The 20604-nt window shown below is 35.8% G+C and overlaps 1 protein-coding gene across 1 annotated transcript in view; it reads right to left on the bottom strand.

Moving 5' to 3' along the window:
- LOC145671304 (dipeptidase 1-like) overlaps nt 1-20604 on the bottom strand; it is a 418780-nt gene that overhangs the window by 260131 nt on the left and 138045 nt on the right. Inside the window, exon 2 of the mRNA XM_081740278.1 lies at nt 16160-16304. Coding sequence (XP_081596404.1) covers nt 16160-16304 — 145 coding nt within the window. The remainder of the gene's footprint in view (nt 1-16159; nt 16305-20604) is intronic.

The following is a 20604-nucleotide window of genomic DNA, read 5'->3' on the forward strand; positions in this document are numbered from 1 at the left end:
AAAACATATTTCCTGTAATAGCATTTACATTTTTTGTTTCTCAAATCTAATTCGTCATCAAAAGTTTTGTGCTTCGGGTACTAAAAGAGCCGTTGCAATAAATGAAGAAGAAAATTAAAACCTCCACTCTAGTACAACGTTTCGTTAATTTTAATATTTACTTTATCCATTTGTGACAAATAACTTTAGCATACTTGTTTCTTTTAACAATTATTGCATAGTGAAGTAATAAGCTTTGTGATAAAGAAAAATATTGAATTAATGTGTTTTGTATACACTTCAGGCGTTCCAGCGCTTTAAATAACAAACGTATCACTTTTGTAAGCCCTACGATTTGTTTGTACTAAATGTGCTCTATAATACACAAACCCTTTAGGCTATTATAAAAATAATACATTTAAAATATACTATATATTCGTATTCCAAACTAATAGTTCGTGTGTGTGTGTGTGTGTGTGATTGAGAGGGAGATTTGTGTACATAAAAGCCTCACAATGTATGTGATTTTATGTTTTTCTATTTTTTGCTTGTTCCATTTCTTTTCAATATAAACATATTGTATAACCATGTTTCACTTGTTAATAAAGTTTTCCTCATTTCGAAAAAAAAAAAAACTAAAGCAAAGATAAACATGTCATTTTTATATGGTGCTTGTACATGGATTCCTATTGACACTATAAACATTTTTTTTGTTTCTAGAAAACACATATATATGATTATAAAAAAAAGCATTACAACTGCTATTAATTCATCCTAAGTTGCAATATGTCACTAAATTATGCTCCATACAGATATCTGAAGTAAACATGTGGATTCCGTATATTTGTACAATATACCGCTGTCCAGATAACGAATTTTTCTCAGTGCAAGCAATTGTAAACTAGTATATTAGTGAAATTACCCTCTCGTTCCCTGAAATCAGTAGAGAAGTCATTAAAATATGTACATTTTGAAACATAGTATTGAGTTTGGATATTCCTAATATCGGTACGCCTCCAGATGAGATTTTTTAATTTCGTTTAAAAATTTACGCAATCTCTGGTTGTACGAAATTCTAAGTGAACCTTAACCGGAACTTGGATTCCAGTTTATCATTTTCTTATATTTTTATAGGGTGATTGTTTTTAAAACTCACGGAAGTCGGACACGCCTCAAGAAAAACAGCAAATATTCTCCAGCGTATTTAACAATTAGAATGAGGCGCGGTATGGTGTGGAAATTTGAGTTTTCTTCGTTAGATGGCAACCTCGCCGAGGACAATAAGAAACGGGAAACTGGGCAGTTGTATTGGGAATTGTGCTGTACAATTCTGTGCTACTGTGTGAGTGATCGGGACACAGTGAGCATAGTGTACTCTTTGGATCAAGATGAGGTTATCGTTAAAAGATTTTAAAGGACGGAATCTGTTGTCGCTACGCAAAGAGCATTTAGAAACAAATTTGCCTCATGTTCTGCCCCAGACAGGAACATAATAGGTGGTCGCTAGTGAATAAATTGGAAGAAACAGGATCGCGTTTGAGTGAGGCAGTAAAGCATCGAACCACGCAGACGGGTGTTGTGGAAGATGTCAGTTATCGACTCCTTAGGTCGCCCAAAAAATCTCAATATCGTTTGTCGCAAGAAACCGGCTATAGCTATCTAACATCTGATTTATGGGTGTTACCACTAATACTTAATTTGTATTATCCTAACTCTTAATTTGTTCTGCGATTTCGCTTCAAAATCCAAAATCTCACTCCAATTATAAGGTACACTGATGAATATGTGCTGCTTTTCTTGAGGCGTGGTCCATATTACCCCGAACGAATTTAAACAAGTAAACAGAGCCCAATAAATCTCCCATTGTTAATTGATTATTTGACACAAACCGCATGAAAATCGAACTTCAGTTAGAAATTCTAGACCCAAATAAAAAGCGAGTTTTTTTTTTTTTAAAAAAAAACACCCTGATGTTGCCTATTTACACTCTTATATTACTAGTAAAAGTTACGTATGTAATGACATACGTATGCATTTTACTTTTCTTGCATTTGCTGGAGCTCGCTCGTGGTTAAGTGTTTAGCGCATGCTCCTTTAGTTTACAAGACCCGAGTTCAATTTCTGACGTGAGTTCATGTAGAAAATAGTCAAGATCCCATGTTAAGTTATAGGTCAACGTCTCATATATCCTTGCTTCTGAAATAAGGGAGGCCAAACTGAAATCAACTCAAGTTTTGCATTTTCTGTATTTTTGTTCATGTTACTATGAACTCTGGTTTGTTTTATATTTTCTTATTATTTGTAGCTACGCACTAAATTAACATAAAATCCACATTCGCACCAGAACAGTAGTAAACATCAAAAAAGTATGTTACTGTCTGTATTGGTCGTTATTTCAATAGTGTTGTCGGTGAAATTAATAAAATGCTAACGGAAACTGTTATACAAAGTGCATCTGAACAGTTCGTTGAATGGTCTCAGAAAATAAAGGAAACAAGAGTTCCAAATAAAGTGCCTTTACTGGTATTCAAGGTAATCACCATTGGCTACAACACACTTCTGACATCGGTTGTAAAATTATTCAAAACTGTCAGCAAGCGTTTCTTATGAAAATGCTCGAATTCCCATGGTCACACGTTGTTGGATATCTGCAACGTCTGTGAAGCGTAAACCTTTTAACGCGGTGAAACAAAAAGAAGTCTACCGGCGCCAAATCTGGACAATATGAAGTGTGTAGAAAAACAGGCACCTTGCGTTGAGTACACGGATCGCAATGCGGGTACGAGAGTTGTCGTGAAGGGAATTCCACTGTCCTTTCCGGTACAGTTCTGGCCGAACCCGCCCGATGCGTTGCAACAGCCTTTTCAAAAACCCCTTGTAAACTTCTGCGTTGACCTTCGGGTAGAAATTCATGATGGATTTAGCAATTGATGTCGAAAAAGGTAATCAACATCTTATCTTGGATATTGTTAGCCGACTTTGTTTGGGAAGAGGGGAAGACGATGAACACCATGCCATTGACTGCTAGTTGGTTTCCGGATCGTATTGGTAGCACCATGTCTCATCTCCTATAATAATGGTTTTTATTTTTTATTTTTTTTTTTTTTTTTTTTGATTCCGGTTACATATATCGGCGACATCTTCTGACGTTTCCATTCTATTTTTCTTCTGCTCGTTGTCAGCTTGTGCGGTGCCAAACGGGCACAAATTTTCCACTTTTTCAAATGTTCATGAACAATAGTGCTTATAATGTCTTCGTTTATCTTGAACTCTTCTACTATCATTCTTAAAGGCAGCCGCAGATCATCCCCAAGCATTCGTCGCACTCGTTCGGGATTGTGCTTGTTCACGGTCGACCCGAACAGGGTTCGTCCTCGACTCCTTCCTTTCCGTTTAAACTACTCAAACACACACGTTTTACTCACTTCTTTAAGACCATAAACTTGCACTAACATTTCATGAGTCTCCGTTGTCGTTTTCCCTAAATTGAAGCAAAACTTCATGTTAACGCGTTGTTCCATTATGTGCTCCGTTTTGCAATGGGACGATTTTGTTTTGGTCGCAGGTGCACCACTACTTCATTTATTTAATTTACACGGTAGAGGGCTCTTGTTGACATGTCGCTCATTGCGTATACGCGGGCGCCTCATCCTAACTAGCGTGGGTTTTAACATATTGGACCATTCAGTGAACTTTACAGACGTACCTTATAATATATCTTGTATCTCAATGTATTAATTTAGATTGCATTTACACTTTCACAAATCATTTTGGTTCAGACCTTACCATGCTACGTGGGTTAACATGATTCACCGCCATTGTAAGGTTCTATGATGTAACATAGGCTCACAATGACAATATAGTATAAACCAGCGTTGCCAGACTCACAGCTCGGAATTATTCCAAAACCTGATCGAAATTATGCTATTTTCGGTCAAATTATGCTAGATCCTCATAATTACTAGTTCAGGTCTTTTTAAAGAAAAGAAAAGCGAAGTTGAGATACGATAACGTAACTTAAAGCACGCAGAGTGCAAGAATGCGAGAATAGAACTCAATACTTCACGCACCAAATCTATAACTCAACTAAATTAGTGCAGTCGTTGCCAGATTCACAACTGGAAAATATTCTGAATAATCTTTCATTTTAAGAGCAGGAAAAGATTGGCTTTTAAGAATAAAGAAAGAAACTCATGTCGTATAAATGAATGCAAAGTGTTTGTTTACATATTTTGAAATAAAATCACTTTGCAGTCAAAGGATTAGAAAACCCTGGGTGGAGCTTTAAAAAATGCATCTCTGGGGTAGACTGGGTCAAACACACGGCGAAAGGCTTTTGAGTCACCTGCATTTGTGTGGTATATGTTTCATCTTAAGAAGCTACCGTCTCCAATAAAACTCGTTTTCTAACTCATTTCCAGAAACACTAAATTGTTTTTACTCCCACGCCCCTTCTCTAAAGGCATCGTTAAAGAATGACCTCTCGCCGTTTCAAACTTGCTTCGAACAATAAGACTGCCTATATGGTTTACCAACTGTACGAATCAATGAGAGAGGGTACATTTCTACCGTTCTTTTTCGTCCCACGACCAACTTCTTTCTCATCTCCAGGTTTTGAAGCTCTTTTTGTAAACTTGCTGAAATCATGCTTGATTTTTAACAGGATGCTAAAAGCAAGATGCTAGATGCTAAAAACATGCAAATTATTCTAGATCTAGCATCATAATGATGCTAGATCTGGCACCGCTGGGTGTTAGGTTTATGTATTGATTCGTTCACTCTTGATCATACTTTTTTACCTGGTGATAAAATAGAGCTTGAAAATGCATAATAGCAAATATCTATAATATTTTGTGTAAATATCGTTATTCTGGGCTCGCCAGACGCGCGCAAGTACTAAATAAGCACGTCGCGAATACCGAAAGAAAACCCGAGACATATATCAGTGCTATTTCCAACACAGGTAAACATAATAAGAAAATAACATTTCTGGTTAGAGATAAGACTTAACTTTCTTTAATTATTTAATCTTTTTAAAGTGTTTATCTTCTCCACAAATAAACGAACTTTGCAATTTATACATCTTCTTATCCTAACGATATATCGTATCAAATTATGACTATGCTTCTTTCCTTCCATTTAATTTTCGAGAATAATAGAAGACAAAATAGTATGGCAATGGAGAAGACAGAATAACTGAGATCGAATATCAAAGGACTTACGTTTCCCTGACATCTATACGATTATAATAGGAATTCTGATTATATACCAGTTCTTGCACATACACAAACCTAGTCTATTTCCAGATCAACAATTTTTATTTATATGTATGGTATATTTCCACATTCATTTTTTCGAATTTTTTCCTGACCATGAAATTTACTCGAAAGTGAAAAGTAAATATTTATATTTTTCTAGGAAATGGATGTACTGTTATTGTTTAAATATAATTTACAAAAAACAAAATTATTAAAGTAGTTTTTTTTTTTACGGAACGTAAACTTACGTAAAACTGACACAGAGAACGTGCATCATGTTACTTGAGGAACATAAAATACCGTTTCTGAATACGCTTTCTTAAAAATTGTTGATCTAGTTAGTACTCTGGGAAACAGGCTGCTGAATTAGGAATTTTGGTATCTTATTGAGTTAGTTTCGAGTTTAGCGTCCCTTTTAGCAGCGAGGCTATTAGATGCGGACCTACTGGTTAACGTGGAATCCGAACCACATGAGCTCCCGCCGGGAATCGAACACAAGTCTCTCTTACCAATGTGGAGCAGACATGGAAACATTTTAGATTAAAATATTGAACGATATTAGATTGAAAATAAATATATTTTCAACAAAATTTCTCTTTTTCCATATTTTCGTATCTTTACTGATAGTTTAGTCAACCTATGGGCCCGAATTCTTGATAGACCCTGTATATATAATACCTCAACACTTCATTAACAAACTTATGCTATGATATTTATCATTTTTGTGGGAAAATCCCAGAAGGATAGTTTCATTTTGATGTTTTTTAAAACACTTTTCACAGAAGTGTCTAACGTGATTCTGTTCATACGAGAAATGTTCAGAAATTAAGATTACAATGTCTATATTTCTGGAGTTTAGTCTATTCTATAGGAATGAGGAGTGTGCGATAATTTTAATACATGGAGTTGGTAACTGTGCAGTGTATCAAACACCCGTCACTTATGATGCTAGTTGTAGATGAATACAAATGGCGACTCGTTTGTAAAACTGGTCTCGTGAAGATGTCCTCTCAGTTATTTTATTTCTATGGACAAAATACGTAACTGCGGCTGAAATTCAGCGGCAGGTGGTAGAATTTTATGGAAAGACTGTAACGTCCCATCAGCATGTCGCAGAATGGTGTCGAAAATTTACAGCTGGTAGAGAAAATATTACCGTCGAGGAACTCAGTGGCCGACTCATTACAGCATCATCATCGACCATCTTCCCTAGCCAGAATCTTGTTCTAGGCGACTCCCACTTGTTCTCGCACTTGAAGGATCACCTCGGAGACTGTCGCTTCGTTTCAGACGAGAAGGTAAACACTCCGTGACAACGTGGCTGAACGCAAAGACAGGATTTTACCAGGAGGGAATCTTCGAACTCATCCCACGATGCTACAAATGCTTCAACCGATATACGGACTATGTAAAGAAAAATAACCTATAATATGTACTACGTATATTATGGCTGTATTGATTGTATGAAATAACATGCACACTTTTCATAGAAGGCTTTGAAACTTTAATTTCTTTTCAATCCTCGTAGTTCATGAATAACTATCAAGTGTGAAGTAGCTGTGTATTAGATGTGAAGTGACCATGTGATAATTGTGTAAAGTCTGAAGTCGCTAAATTCAATTATTTTATTAAATTAGGATTATCTTCGACAAAATCTTGAACTCTTTAAAATCCAACGGAACAAAACCTTTATTAATGTTTGTACATTGCCAGACAGTATGAATAAGCATGTATTTGTCACTTTCGAAATTGTCAATAAACTCGACTTGTTTCCTTCACCTCCCCGCGTTTCTTTCTGCCCAGTTTGACATATCAAAGTTCACTGAACATCAGAGCCATCACTTTACAGCCAGACAAGACCACGGAGGACACATCGAAAAAGGGTATTCGCCACGAAGTTTATCATCGTAGGCAAGCAGATCACACCATTGGAGGACGACCAACTCAATGTCCCGAGAATACCATTCTGTTGGTTCATCGCCGCAGACACATTTTGAGTTTTACATCTGAGTAGTGGCATGAAGATATAGAAGAACATCATCGTAAAAGGCTCATCGTTAAGAGAGAACTCGACGCCTCTGGCAGTCCAGCAGGATTAAGATCCAGATGTTGACTGACTCCAGTACATCCAGGCTCCTCCAGGGAAAACCATTCATCATCCAGATGACCAGGACGACACCAGTCTCATCGGAATGTCAGGCTAGTGCTCATCCTTTATCTTTTAATCACAACCTATCTCTTTCACCTATTTCCCCAACTAGTCATTTTTCAAAATTAAAACATTTGAATTTCATTTAAATTCAACCATAATTTTGCAGTTAAGTACCGATGTTGTGCATCAGTTTCATCCCCAATTGTTGCATTTATTCTGTTGGAGATAATTCTGTATTTTAGAGATAATTCTGAGCTACAACTGATGGCACAGCATCGGCAAACAAGTAGTATAAAAGAATTGGACCTTTTACGCATGCGATAGTTTCCAAAATCTTAGGGTACATGAGTCGAAGTGGGTTATGCGACAGTTGTCAGTTGAGGGTAATAGATGTCAAAAAAAAAAAAAAATGAAATCCTTATAATCAACGTCAGCTATTGCGCTATAAGGATGAAGGGGCCTTCTACAAAATAGCGCTAGTTTACAGTTTGTTTTAATAATGACATAAATGTTCTGCAGGACTGTGAATAAATTTGTGTTGTTTCAGTGCAAGATATGTTATCAAAAGCAACAGCCAAAAGGTAGTTCATATGCTTTCGTTCTTGAAGGTTCGACGTCCAACATGAGCCTCTTACTGCCCACTAATCACAAGATAATATTGTAGCAAAACTCTACCAAGACATCCATGTAAGCCGTCATAATATCGTCAACAACCTAAAACTTTATCACCAAACAATGCTAATCGAAGTTATATATGAGTCCCTATTGAAATGTAATGAACTCGAACCATTTCAGAAACGGTTGATAACGCGTGATGGAAACTAGATAATCTACATCAACAACGTGCGAAAAAGACCGTGAAGAAGCTCTATTGTTTGTACCAAAGCACACGCTGATGCGTCAGAAGCTGTGCTGTGCACTTGCTGGGATTTCAATGCCATAATTCATCACTGCTGCCGCCGAACAGGACGATAGACTTCAACCTGTACTGTAAGCAATTAACGCGAGTGTATCTCCAATTGAATTTCATATAATTTGATTTTCACTTTAACGTTCTTTTCAGCAGCGCGGCTGCGCATACATCTTTAACGATCAGTCAGAAATTGAGAGAACTTGGCTTGGTGCTTTCAGTGCATCCACCACATAGCCCGATATGGCACCAAAACACTATCATTTATTTTCGCCTCTACAGAATTCCCTGAATAGTGTGAAGATTATTTCGAAAGAGATGTATAAAAGCCATATATATATATAAAAAATAGAAACCTAATATGTTCTATTATTGGGTTGCCGGACAAATGGCAGATTATCTAACAAAATGGTTCATAAGGAACTTTCTTAATGTTTTTTTTTTTTTTCAAATCAAAGTAGATGCGTCGTCAATTTTGCCTATCAAAGGGTTCACTAGGTACTTTTTAAACGACCTGATATTTTGTAGACAGTCCTACAATATATTGTATATTATTTCTTATCAAAAATTACATAAGAAAAAAGGTCATTATTGAGAGGTGAGTTTTCTTTCAAATTTTCCAATCATGCTCTGACAAAAATCCGTTGTCCGGACAAGCGGTATATTTTACAAATATACGGAAACCTTATGTTTACTACAGAAATCTGTACGGCACATATGTCATCCGGCACATACGGCAAATATGTACGGCACATACGGCACATATGCTACATACGCATTGCCCTTTTCCCACTTAGATGTTGCATATGCCGCTGTCTGACATTTAAGAGTCTTCCGTATATTTCATACTAATACGTATCTTACATACATCAGCTATATGTTGTATATGTCCATCTGTATGTGAGATCCTGACCACCTGTATATATATATATATATATATATATATATATATATATATATATATATATATATATATATATATATATATAATATTTCTTTATTTCACACGGAAAGTACTTATAAATGAAACACTTATATGAAAAGTATTATGAAATATACTTTTTCAATTATACGTTTGTCCCAGAATGTTACATATAGTGGTACATTAAGTCGAAATTTTACAGGATTAACATGTAACCTTCGTCTTTACGTACCCAACATACATTTTTATGTGTGTCGGTGATATAACTTTGATTACGGCATATTTTAAAACATAATTGTTTTAGTAGTAACTGGGAAACATGGTAAATATTAAAAAATAGGAATGATACCGTTTAGTGTAGTGGTCTTAATTAAACAAAAAAAGATTTCGTTCAAAAAATAAGATAGGGCATAATTTATAAGGTAACGTCTTGTTTCAACTCAGTTAAATGTTATTATCAAGACAGGAGAATCATTATTTAGATTTTCACAAAGAATTTTTTTTTTCTTTTTTACTGCTCAGGTGATTAGGTCATCTCTGAGCTAATTAATTAACTTTGATATTGTATATTTCTCTAGAAAACAAAATTTGTTTTTGTTTGCGTAGTAGTAATATAAACAATATTTTGGTCTTAAAAGGCGTAAGAAATGTTTAACTTATCGATAAATTCCTTTTGTTTAAATGTATTTACAAAAAAAAAAAAAAAATCTTGAAGAATAGTTAAATTTTAAATGTATTTGTGCTAGGATTTGTGAGTTTGCTTGCAAGTATTAGAAACAAAGTTGTCTCTAATCCTTAGATAATTCGCTGCGGTGTCTCTTATCTGTTAAGGATTAAAGCTTTGTCTCCATTCACAGAGACCAGACTTCAAGTTCTACAGAAGCTAATTTTGGACATGTACGATAAGTGTCTCAGCGTCGGAGATTAGATTCCTTTTAAAGCAGCTTCCAATGAGAGAAATATGCTTTCTTCTGGAATTAGTGGTGTTTCCAAACTTAGAAGTAAGTGACTGGAGTTTCTTTCTTTTTTTTTTTTTTATTTTACTCGTGTTTGAGTCAGATAACAATGACATGGTGTTATCGAAAACGAAGAAAGGGAAATTGGACTTCTTTCAAAGTTTTTCCTAAGAATCGGATGTTGGTTTTTCAACACTTTCGTTATCGCATTTTGTAAAAAGACTTGAATAAGTTTGACTCTGGTAATTTATTATTCTTAAACTTCAGGTTGTTTTCTTGCTTTCGTTTCCTTTTACGTAGTTTTTAAATAAGGAAACTTCTTAACATTGGAAGAACGTATAAGATAAGGGACTGCTTTAAATCATGATATGCTTTAAAAATGTAAATAAGAAAATGTAATAGAATTTACAGTCTTGTATGCGTAGAAAAGATTAGACTTGAGTTTAATATCTCTGGAATCTTGGGACTATATCTTTAGTTTCTCCCAATTTTCGAGCCTCAATTATTCTTTTAATCCTGGCCGATGGGATATTCCTCTCATCCAGTAGTTTTGGAAGCTTAGTAGAGTGGCTAGAATAACGTACTCTGAGAGTTGATCTTATGTATTGGTCTGTGCTAGAGACGGCAGCAGGATTTTTTTTTTTTAAAGCGGAGGAAAATATCAGTGCACAATCCGAGATTCAATATTGACTACAGTAGAAATAATATAATTTAATAGTATTTAATATAAATACTGTATATCTGAATACCATCATTTTAGCTTTGGGAACTTGTTGTATACAATGAAAGACAAATTCTGACCAAAGCATATATATAACTAATAAATAATAGCTTTACAGTTTCGGCAAATTATATATGATGAAGTCAAAGTTAATTTGCCGAAACTATAGTGCTATTATTTATTAGCTAAAATATATTTTGGTCAGAATTTGTCTTTTTTTGTATGCACATTAACTACAGTATGAGCAGGGCCACAACTTCTGGCGGGCGGGTGGCATTTTAAGACAAAATTTCCTTACTCCATATGCGATACGAACATGAAATTATAAATGAAGCATCAAACAGGTTCACTCCGTTACATAAACAAAACAACACACAAAAGGCAAATAAAACAAAAATGAGTCGTGGGTCCATTTCAGTAAGAAATGTCTACAATTAGAGGCCTTAGAAATAATATTTATTCGTATGGATTAGAGATTTGTCAATATTGCCCCGTAATTAATTTGTCATGTATGGAACGGGCCCAAAAGCGTAACTAACGGCCCCGCAGACCTTACCGTGCGAGAGGGTTCACATGCTTTGGGACCCATAAAGAGTAAGAGAAAGATAAAAGGAGGGGCCCCAAAAATTAGAAAAAAACTTTCTAGGGGCCCAAATACGCGTATTAATACTCCCCCCGAGAAAAAATCTAAGTTACGGCGCTGAGTATGAGTAAGGAAATTAATGTTTTGACACGCATTTCAAAGAACAGAACCCACTTCGAAAATCTTGATAAGGACAGTAGCCTCTCTTTACCCCATGGTACGGATACTTATGCTCTTGGAATCCTTAAATTTTTCGCGATTCAAGTCTCGTTTCTGGTTTGGTATCCTCGTTAGTAATCAATAATTATATGTCGTTATTATTTATTTATTTATTGAACAAATTCCCAGATACAGCATAACTTTGCTATTTAACACGGAAATGTTAACAAAAGAAAGAAAAAAGAAAACAAGAGAACAATAACAACAACAACATAGAACATTATCAAAAAAAGAGTGTAAAAGTAATACCGGTATTATTCCGTCAAAACTCGTTTAATTGCTCTATCAAACACCGGGTAGCTCGAAAAAATGTCCACATTAGTTGTTACTTGATTATAACAGTTTTGTGTTCTGTTAGAAAAAGACCTCTGTATAATTGCCAACCTAGGAGGGGCAAGATGGAATAGGTGGGTATTTCGGGTGATGCGAAAAGGGACCCGTAAGGATAGTTCCTGAAGTAATATTTCCGATGTTAAGTCTCCATTCACTATTTTATGAAGATATTTCAGAGATAATTCTACGTACTTCCGAAGTCTGGATATTCAGATGTCGCAAGAGTTCCTTCTTAGATAATATTCGAAGCGCAGGGACACGGAAACGGACTATAGCTATAAAGAAATTAAGAATAGAATCAAGTTTGGAGAGATGCGTAGGTGCTTCCATGGCCCATATGGGAGAGCAGTATTCGAACTTGGGCGCTATTAAAGTTTTATAAAAAGTTGCTAATGACGAAACAGTGCGTAGTTCAGTGAATCGATAAAGAAGTCCCAACATGCGCATTGAATTCTTAAATATTGAGATGTGCTCAGAGAATGTGAGTTTTGAATCAAAGATGACACCAAGTTCATTATGACTAGCAGAATGTGTGATAGGGGAATGATTGACATGGTATGTGGAGGGAACAGGAGCCTTTTTCAAAGTAATAGTAGTACTGTTGAGTTTCAAGTGCCACATTTCACACCAGCCTATAAGGTAAGTTATGTCTTCCTGTAGAGCAATTGTGTCATAGAGACATGATATTTCTCTTGACTTAGTATTGCCTACGGATGTAAATCGGTTATGTTGGAGTACTTCTTTACGTATCTATTCCAGGTAGAATGTTCGTCCAATCTTCAGATTAATGGGATTGACTTCGGTGTGAGTGTCCCTAAAGTCAATGGATCTTTGGGGTAGAGGGTATCCACGGGGAAAGGATACACAAGGTCCGGACCGCATCTCCTCAAAATTTCGTAACTTCACTTACTTGTAGACATCAAGCGCCACGGAATTGAGTGTGCGGCATCTTGTTCGTTCTAGTCTTACGTAGAATCCAATAATTTTTAATGGAAGATGTAGCTTTTCTACACAGGAAGCACTTAAAAAATAATTATTTATAAAAATCGAAATAAAGTTGGACATGGGGTTATATTTAGTAGTATCATTAAATATTTGGCTGACAAAAGGTCTTTACAAATATCAATTATTCAAGAATGTTTCGAATAGTGTAAGAATCAAGAAAATTTCATGTCTGATAAAATAATACATGAAAACACAGTCATTTGAGACGAGATAATCCTATAGTGAATTAATAAAATAAATTTTCTCAATTGTTAAAGCATAAAAGGTATTGTAACACTTACAAGGAGAAGGCAGACTTTGGTAAGTAAATTTCGGGGTCATTTTTTGCACATTTAGACAGTTAATATTACAAACTGGTAGAGCGCAATGGGCACAAATAACGAAGAAAAACCGTCTTCAAAAAGTTTTCTACTCGTCACACATACTGTACGACGCGCAAGTTCAAGTAACAGGTCGGAAGAGTGAGGAAACTGTGCGACTTTTACGCAAAGGGTTCCGGGTTCGATTAACATTGGAGCCAATCTTTGTATTTTTTTTCGCTTTAACCAATAAAGTAGCCATTTGTAACTATAAATAAAATATTAATTCACCATGTTTATAATGAATGAAACAATAGAAATTTTTCAAAACACTTGTATAATCTTTCAATGTTCCATGTTAACTAGTAAGAAAATTTAATCTATTCCGCAAATATACTGATATCACGAGTTGTATTATGGTTACGACAGTCAACCGCGCCGATATATCTGTAAATTTAGGGGGGGTATTCATAAAAAATACATACAACAACACATGTAACAATAAAAAATAAAAATAAAAATACATATTCATAAAAATACATTGGAGCCGACATGAGCTTTGGGGGGCCTAACCCCCCTAGAATTGGCGCTCTTGACGACAGTCTTTGTGTAATAAATGTTCTTGACGCTTCGTGTCTACATCTGTTGACAGTGTGCGAATTACAAATGAGTTGAGAGGGAAATCCCCTTTGGTAATACTAAATGTTGCTATAACCAAAGGAGATTTCCACTTCATTCCCCTTGTAATTTCCACACTCTCAACAGATGCAGACACGAAGCTTCAAGAACATTTTTTACACGACTGCTGAAACAATAATATTTAAGGAAGAGATTAAATTTTGTTTCTAGTTAACATGGAACATTGAAAGATTTTACAAGTGATTGAAAATTCCTATTGTTTTAATTCAATATAAACATATGGTAAATTAATATTTTACTTATAGTTACAAATTGCTACTTTATGGGTTGAAGCAAAAAACAAAAGTTTGACTCGAACGGGAATCGAACCTGGAACCCTTTGCTCTTAAATAGGGAATTCTTCTCACTATACCTCGCCGTTACGTGATACGTTTGCTCATCGTACAATAATACGTCGAGTAAAAAACTTTAAGACGGTTTTTCTCCGTTATTTTTGCGCATTGCGCTCTCCCAGTTTGTAACATTAGCTCTTTAAATGTGCACTAGCACCTCGCCAAAAATGGCCCCGAAGTTCATTTACCAAAGTCTGCCTTCTCCTTGTTAATCGGATACAGCATTCTTAATGTTTTTCCTTGAACATTCATTGTCTACTATTTTTAATTTACTTTGGACAATTCTTCATATGGATACGTATATCATATATTTAAATATGTGTATATTTTTTTGCAGCCTTTACTCTGTACAAACGGCTGCAAAAATGATCGAGAGATAGTAGCCCCATCGGCACTTCAAATTTATCAGTAAAGGAGAAGTGTTTCAATTTTATCAGTAAAACTTCTCTTTCAAACCTGAATATTCTCAGTGTCCTCCGAACAAATCCGACCCTGCAAAAGAATGATAGATATCTGTTTCTTGCAAACGTTTCAAAAAAAGTTTGAATTGGCCAAATATAGCGTACATCCTCCAGTGCTTCCAATATCGTTTTTTTATGTCCAAAGAAATAGATGGATTAAGTATAATATACATTATCTAGTACTTTAGGCATCATCTTTTCCGGAGTGTTCCAAAGAAATGGATAGATCAAGTATCACGTACATCCACTACAGCTCCCAGCATCACTGATTCCGGTCCGTTCGACAGAAATGGATTAATGACATACTCTTCCAGTACTTCCGGTATCATTAGTTTCCGGGGTGCTTGAAAGAAACGAAAGATAAAATATGACGTACACCCACCACAGACTCCAGCATCATTGATTCCGGTGCGTTCCAAACAAACGGATGAACAACGTATGACGTACTCTTCCACTACTTCCGGTATCATTCGTTTCTGGTGAGTTCCAAGGAAATGGATGAATCAAGTATGACGTACTCCTCCAGTACTTCCAGCCTCATTCGTTTCAGGTAGGATCCAAGGAAATGGATGAATCAAGTATGACGTACTCCTCCAGTACTTCCGGTATCATTCGTTTCTGGTGGGTTCCAAGGAAATGGATGAATCAACTATGACGTATTCCTTTAGTATTTCCGACATCATTCGTTTCAGATGGGTTCCAAGGAAATGGATGAAAGAAATTGGACGTACTCCTTCAGTATTTCCAGCCTCATTCGTTTCAGATGGATTCCAAGGAAATGGATGGATCAAGTAGATGTACATCCTCTAGCACATCCGACATACTTTTTTCCGGGGGGTTCGAAAGAAACGAGGGAGAAATATGGCGTACATCCACTAGTATTTTTAGCATCACTGGTTTTGGTGTGTTCCAAAGAAATAGATGAACCAAGGAATAATGTATAATGTCTAGCACTTCCGGAACAATGTTTAGCATTTGGTTCCAATGCATTCCAAAGAAATGTGCTATATACGGACTTAACAATGATTTCGTTTTATATTGACCATAAACTTTAGGCTAAATTTTCGAATCAATTAACGTTAAAGAACAAATACTTCAAAAACAAGAAACCTTGAAACAATGTGTCGCGTAAAAATAAACCGTAAATCATAACATTGTACTGGCCAATGCTTTCTTTATCTAGCACCTATTCTATTAGGAATCAAACAAAGCCTCATTTTTTCTTACCTTACAATATCGTTTTCACTGAAACTAGCAAAATTACACAGCTTATACATTATTCACTAAATTGTAAGAAAACAGGTATTCGTCCATTAAGAAAACGACTTACCTTCCGGGGAGAGATGTAGATTCTCCCGGCCGCCGGCCGAGAACAGACCAAGTTCATCAAGGTCAGAGGAGGTCAACGGCAGAAAACCTTCTCTGTGGAGGATGAATTGAAGACAGCAGCAAAAACAAATTTTGCATTGAAACATCTGTAAATAAGGAAATCATCAATTACTTTTTCTAGTAACACTCTATATTAATAATGTCCCAAATTAAAGTAAAGAATGTATATATGTGTGTGTTCCTATACAAAGTAGTAATTTATCTTATAATATATATTCGACTATAGAGTAGTCCATAAGTCAGTACTCATTAATATTTCTTATGTGTCCAATGTCATTGTATGTTATCCTTCAAGTCTCTGCTTATTTTTATCGACGCCATGTTCTGTGAGACATTTTCCACAACGTGGCAGGTGCTAATGTGGCCCATAACACATCATTGAAGTTATATCATTGTTTTGACACAATATCTTTTATTTTGACACAAAGCCATGGAAAATCAGTGGCCGGCGGCGAGAGCATACGACGGTGCCCCCGTACATATGAGTGACGTTGACAGACCAACTACGTGGCACCACCATGGTTGGCGCGAATTGTAAAAAAAATTTCAAAAATAAACCCTGATTTTCCTTGATTTTGAGCACTTTAAATTACTTTTTACCTTCTAATATATATATATATATATATATATATATATATATATATATATATATATATATATATATATATATATATATATATATATATATATCTTTTCTTTTCTCCTCCCAAATTGTGCTCCCTCTTATTTAGGTGCCCTGTGCCATCGCCCCATCCGGCCTCCCCCACGGCACGGCACTGCCCGTTTCCGTAATTAATAGAGTGATTTATCTAAGAAGAGGAGTGATTTATCTAACCCAGGATGTACTTGAACCTGAACCCACAAAGTGGAGGTGATGTATATATTTTCTGAAAGCTTGGGTCAAGTTAAGATAAAAACCGGTTACCAAAATTGGGGAGGTCTCATGCATTCCGCTTGGGGGCAGCACATTAGTCATTTTATTAAAATCTTTAAGCGTGTCTATAAAGACCGTTGCACCCCGAAAAATCTGAAACGGTGAGACATATATGAAAACAGCAAAACATATCTTTCATCATTTCAAAAGAATAACTTATCAAAGTAAAATAAATTGTTCCATGGTCCCCGCAGAGTCCCAGACGGGGTCTAAGTCAAAATTTTTAATTGGAAAGGGGGGTCAACTTGCATATTGTATGAAATTTGGTGTTAAATGAAAGAAGGTAAATCAAGTCTCGACTCTTTACCATAAGCCTTTGCAAAATAGCGGTGGGTCAAAATATCAAAATATCCCCAGTAAGATCAAAAAAATAGTCCACATTGGTTTTAGATTATAAAACAATATTCGCAGCTTTTATAGTTTAATGGAATTACTAATAACACTAACTAACAGTGAAAATGTAACTAGAATGAACTAAATATTTTTTTTTAACTATATCGACCACGCTGATAACGAAAACGACAATGAAAAACTCGAATTTAGCTCTCGTTTCCAAGTTAATGGGGGGAGGGTGAATTTAATTATAATTATTTTATTTTATTAGCATTCATTGTCAATCCATTCCCACATAGGCCACTTATGGTAGACAGAATGATTGTTTCCTGTAGGCAACAATAACTATAAGTATTTTGTCACTATTTTTAGCCCGGGCTCATAGGAATAAGGGGGAGAGGAAGGGAAAGGGAGGAGTGGAGCATGTTTCACTTAAGTGTAGTTTCAGTCTGTTACAAGCTGTGTTGTGTTCGGGTGCTGGAAGAACGTGTTACTGGAGTGTAGTTAGTGCGTGTAGTCATTGTAATTCAATATGCCTAGCAAATGTGCAAATAACGCTTACAATTTCCTTACAGGCTGTATTGAAATCACAAAGGAGGCCAATAACGCCGTATACTAGGAAGGCATACAGACTGTACTTTGGCTGTGAAATCGGGGACCAGGACAAACCATGGACTCTTCATGTATGTTGCATATCTTGTGTTTCGAGTCTTGATTCTTGGTTGAATCGTAAAAGATCTTCCATGAGCTTAGCTGTACGAATGATCTGGCTAGAACCATCAAGCCATGTGAACAATTATTACTTTTGTACGATAACTTCATTTCCTCATGGTATTTCCAAGAAGAAAAAGTCTTCCTTGATATATCCGAAAGATAAAGCTGAGCTGTTGGCCTCAAGACTACAACAGTGAAATTGCCTTGATAAGACGGTAAATGTGACTGCATTCCGTAAACGCCATATGTCATTCCTTCCACTTCTCGAAAGTGAAAAGAACTTGGTATTTTGTAGTGGTAGAGGGACTAATGGCAGCTATGGGCATTGACTATAAAAGTGTTGAGTGGAGGCTTTTTATCGACTCCTCCATCAAAATAAGTGTCAAGTGTGTCCTACTGCATAAATACAACGTGTTACCATCAATTCCGGTTGGGTATGCACCCTACATGGAAAAAATATGATAACATGAAACAATTGTTATTGCAGTTGAAATATGACAAGTTTAAATGGCAGATTTCCGGGGAGCTGAAAGTCATAGACATATTACTTGGGCTACAACAGAGTTAAACTAAATTCTGTTGTTCCCTGTGTCTCTTGTATGGCAGCGCCAAAACACTTCATTATAAAAAGAAAGATAGGCCTATGCGTCAATCACTTGAACCAGGACATTACAATGTTATGCACGAAGTACTTATCAAAGATAAGAACATAATTCTTCCTGTTCTTCATGTAAAATTGGGCCTAATGAGAAACTTCGTTAAGGCAATGGACAAAACTGGGGACGCATTTCTCTATTTGAGCGAGAAATTTCCGTCTTAGTGAAAATAAAAGAGGGGATTTTTGCGGGTGCCCAGATACGCAAACTGTACAAAGATGAGAATTTCAACACCATCCCGACAGGCGATGAAAAGTTAGTTTGGGATGCCTTTGTTCAAGTATCAACAAACATTTTAGGAAATAAGAATGCAGAAAACTATAAGGATCTTGTGACAAATCTTCTGCACTGCTACTATTGATTGGGGTGCAACATGTCCTTAAAATTCCATTTTTTTAGATTTGCACTTAGACTACTATCCTGACAACTGTGGTGCTGCAAGCGATGAGCACGGGAAACGGTTCCACCAGAAAATTTCGAACATGGGAATGAGATACCAGGGAAAGTGGAATGCATCAATGTTAGCCCATTACTGCTGGACACTACGCTGGGCACTAATCAGGGAATCACCAGCTGAAAACTACAAAACGCCAAGCAAAGCGGTTGCGTCTTCAGTGACCTTCATGTTAGGGATAACAAGATAGAATACCGGTACATGCATAAGCTTATATAGGCATAACGTAAAATTATCATAACTTCAAAACGAGGGCTAATCTTGCATTTTCATTAACATTTTTGTTATCACCACACCCGAAAACATAAAGATTAGCTGTTCTCATGCCAGTTACAGAAAAAAGGTAAAATTTTGTTGGCTAGTGTAATTTAAAGTAAAAGAGCGTGTAACCGCTAGAAAGTCTAGTACTGAACATAGCCTAACATATGGAACCCTTTATTGTGAATGAGAATGCACAGCAGTACATATTCACGGTAGATAAGATACGGTACATATACCTATGGGAAGGAACTTAGAGACCACCCTATACATTCATTTTACACAATATTAAACAGAAAGTTTAACAGATATAGAGTCATTATTTTATGAAGCGACAAAAAACAATGTGACTAAGACAAAAATTAAAGTATCTCAGTACCTACTTCAATGTTATGTAAATTAGAGTTTGTGTAAAAGAAACTAATATAATAGTCATTAGATTGAAAAACCGTTCCCAAACACTTGTGGAGAGCGAATATTTAAGAATAACAGCTAAATTCAAGAGATGGCTACTGAATCGTTGGAACAATGAAAATTGAACCAATATTGCCTTATCTAATCAAATCAGGGGATTTTTCTTGCACTTTTTTAATCTTTTACATTCCTTCTTTAGACATTTTATTTTACACATAATTATTAGGTGTTTCCCGAAATTGAATATTCTCAAACCACGCATATCACGAAGGATTAGTTTTTATTGTAATGTTATATAAGTCCTTTTACAGTTTAGGAATTATATTATTGTTACTGTCCTTTATAGTAACAGAAGGAAACTTCAAAAAGATATACACAGTCGTCCAGAACATTTGTTCTCATGACCAACTACAATATGTCAACGAAATCAAAAAGAAGCCTGAGATCATTACAGATGCCTGTACCTATACCAACAACAAATACCTATGAGGTCCTTTTCAAAAGTCACGGATGACAGAAAAACCTTCCACTCCAAAGGCTGAACTTGAGAAGAATGAGCAAATAGACGAAATGAACATTACCTCAGACGTAACCAAAACTTGGATTTACATATATGATTGCCT

This window comes from Thermobia domestica, chromosome 2 (assembly GCF_964235325.1).
Source record: "Thermobia domestica chromosome 2, izTheDome1.hap1.1, whole genome shotgun sequence".
Taxonomy (NCBI): Eukaryota; Metazoa; Arthropoda; class Insecta; order Zygentoma; family Lepismatidae; genus Thermobia; species Thermobia domestica.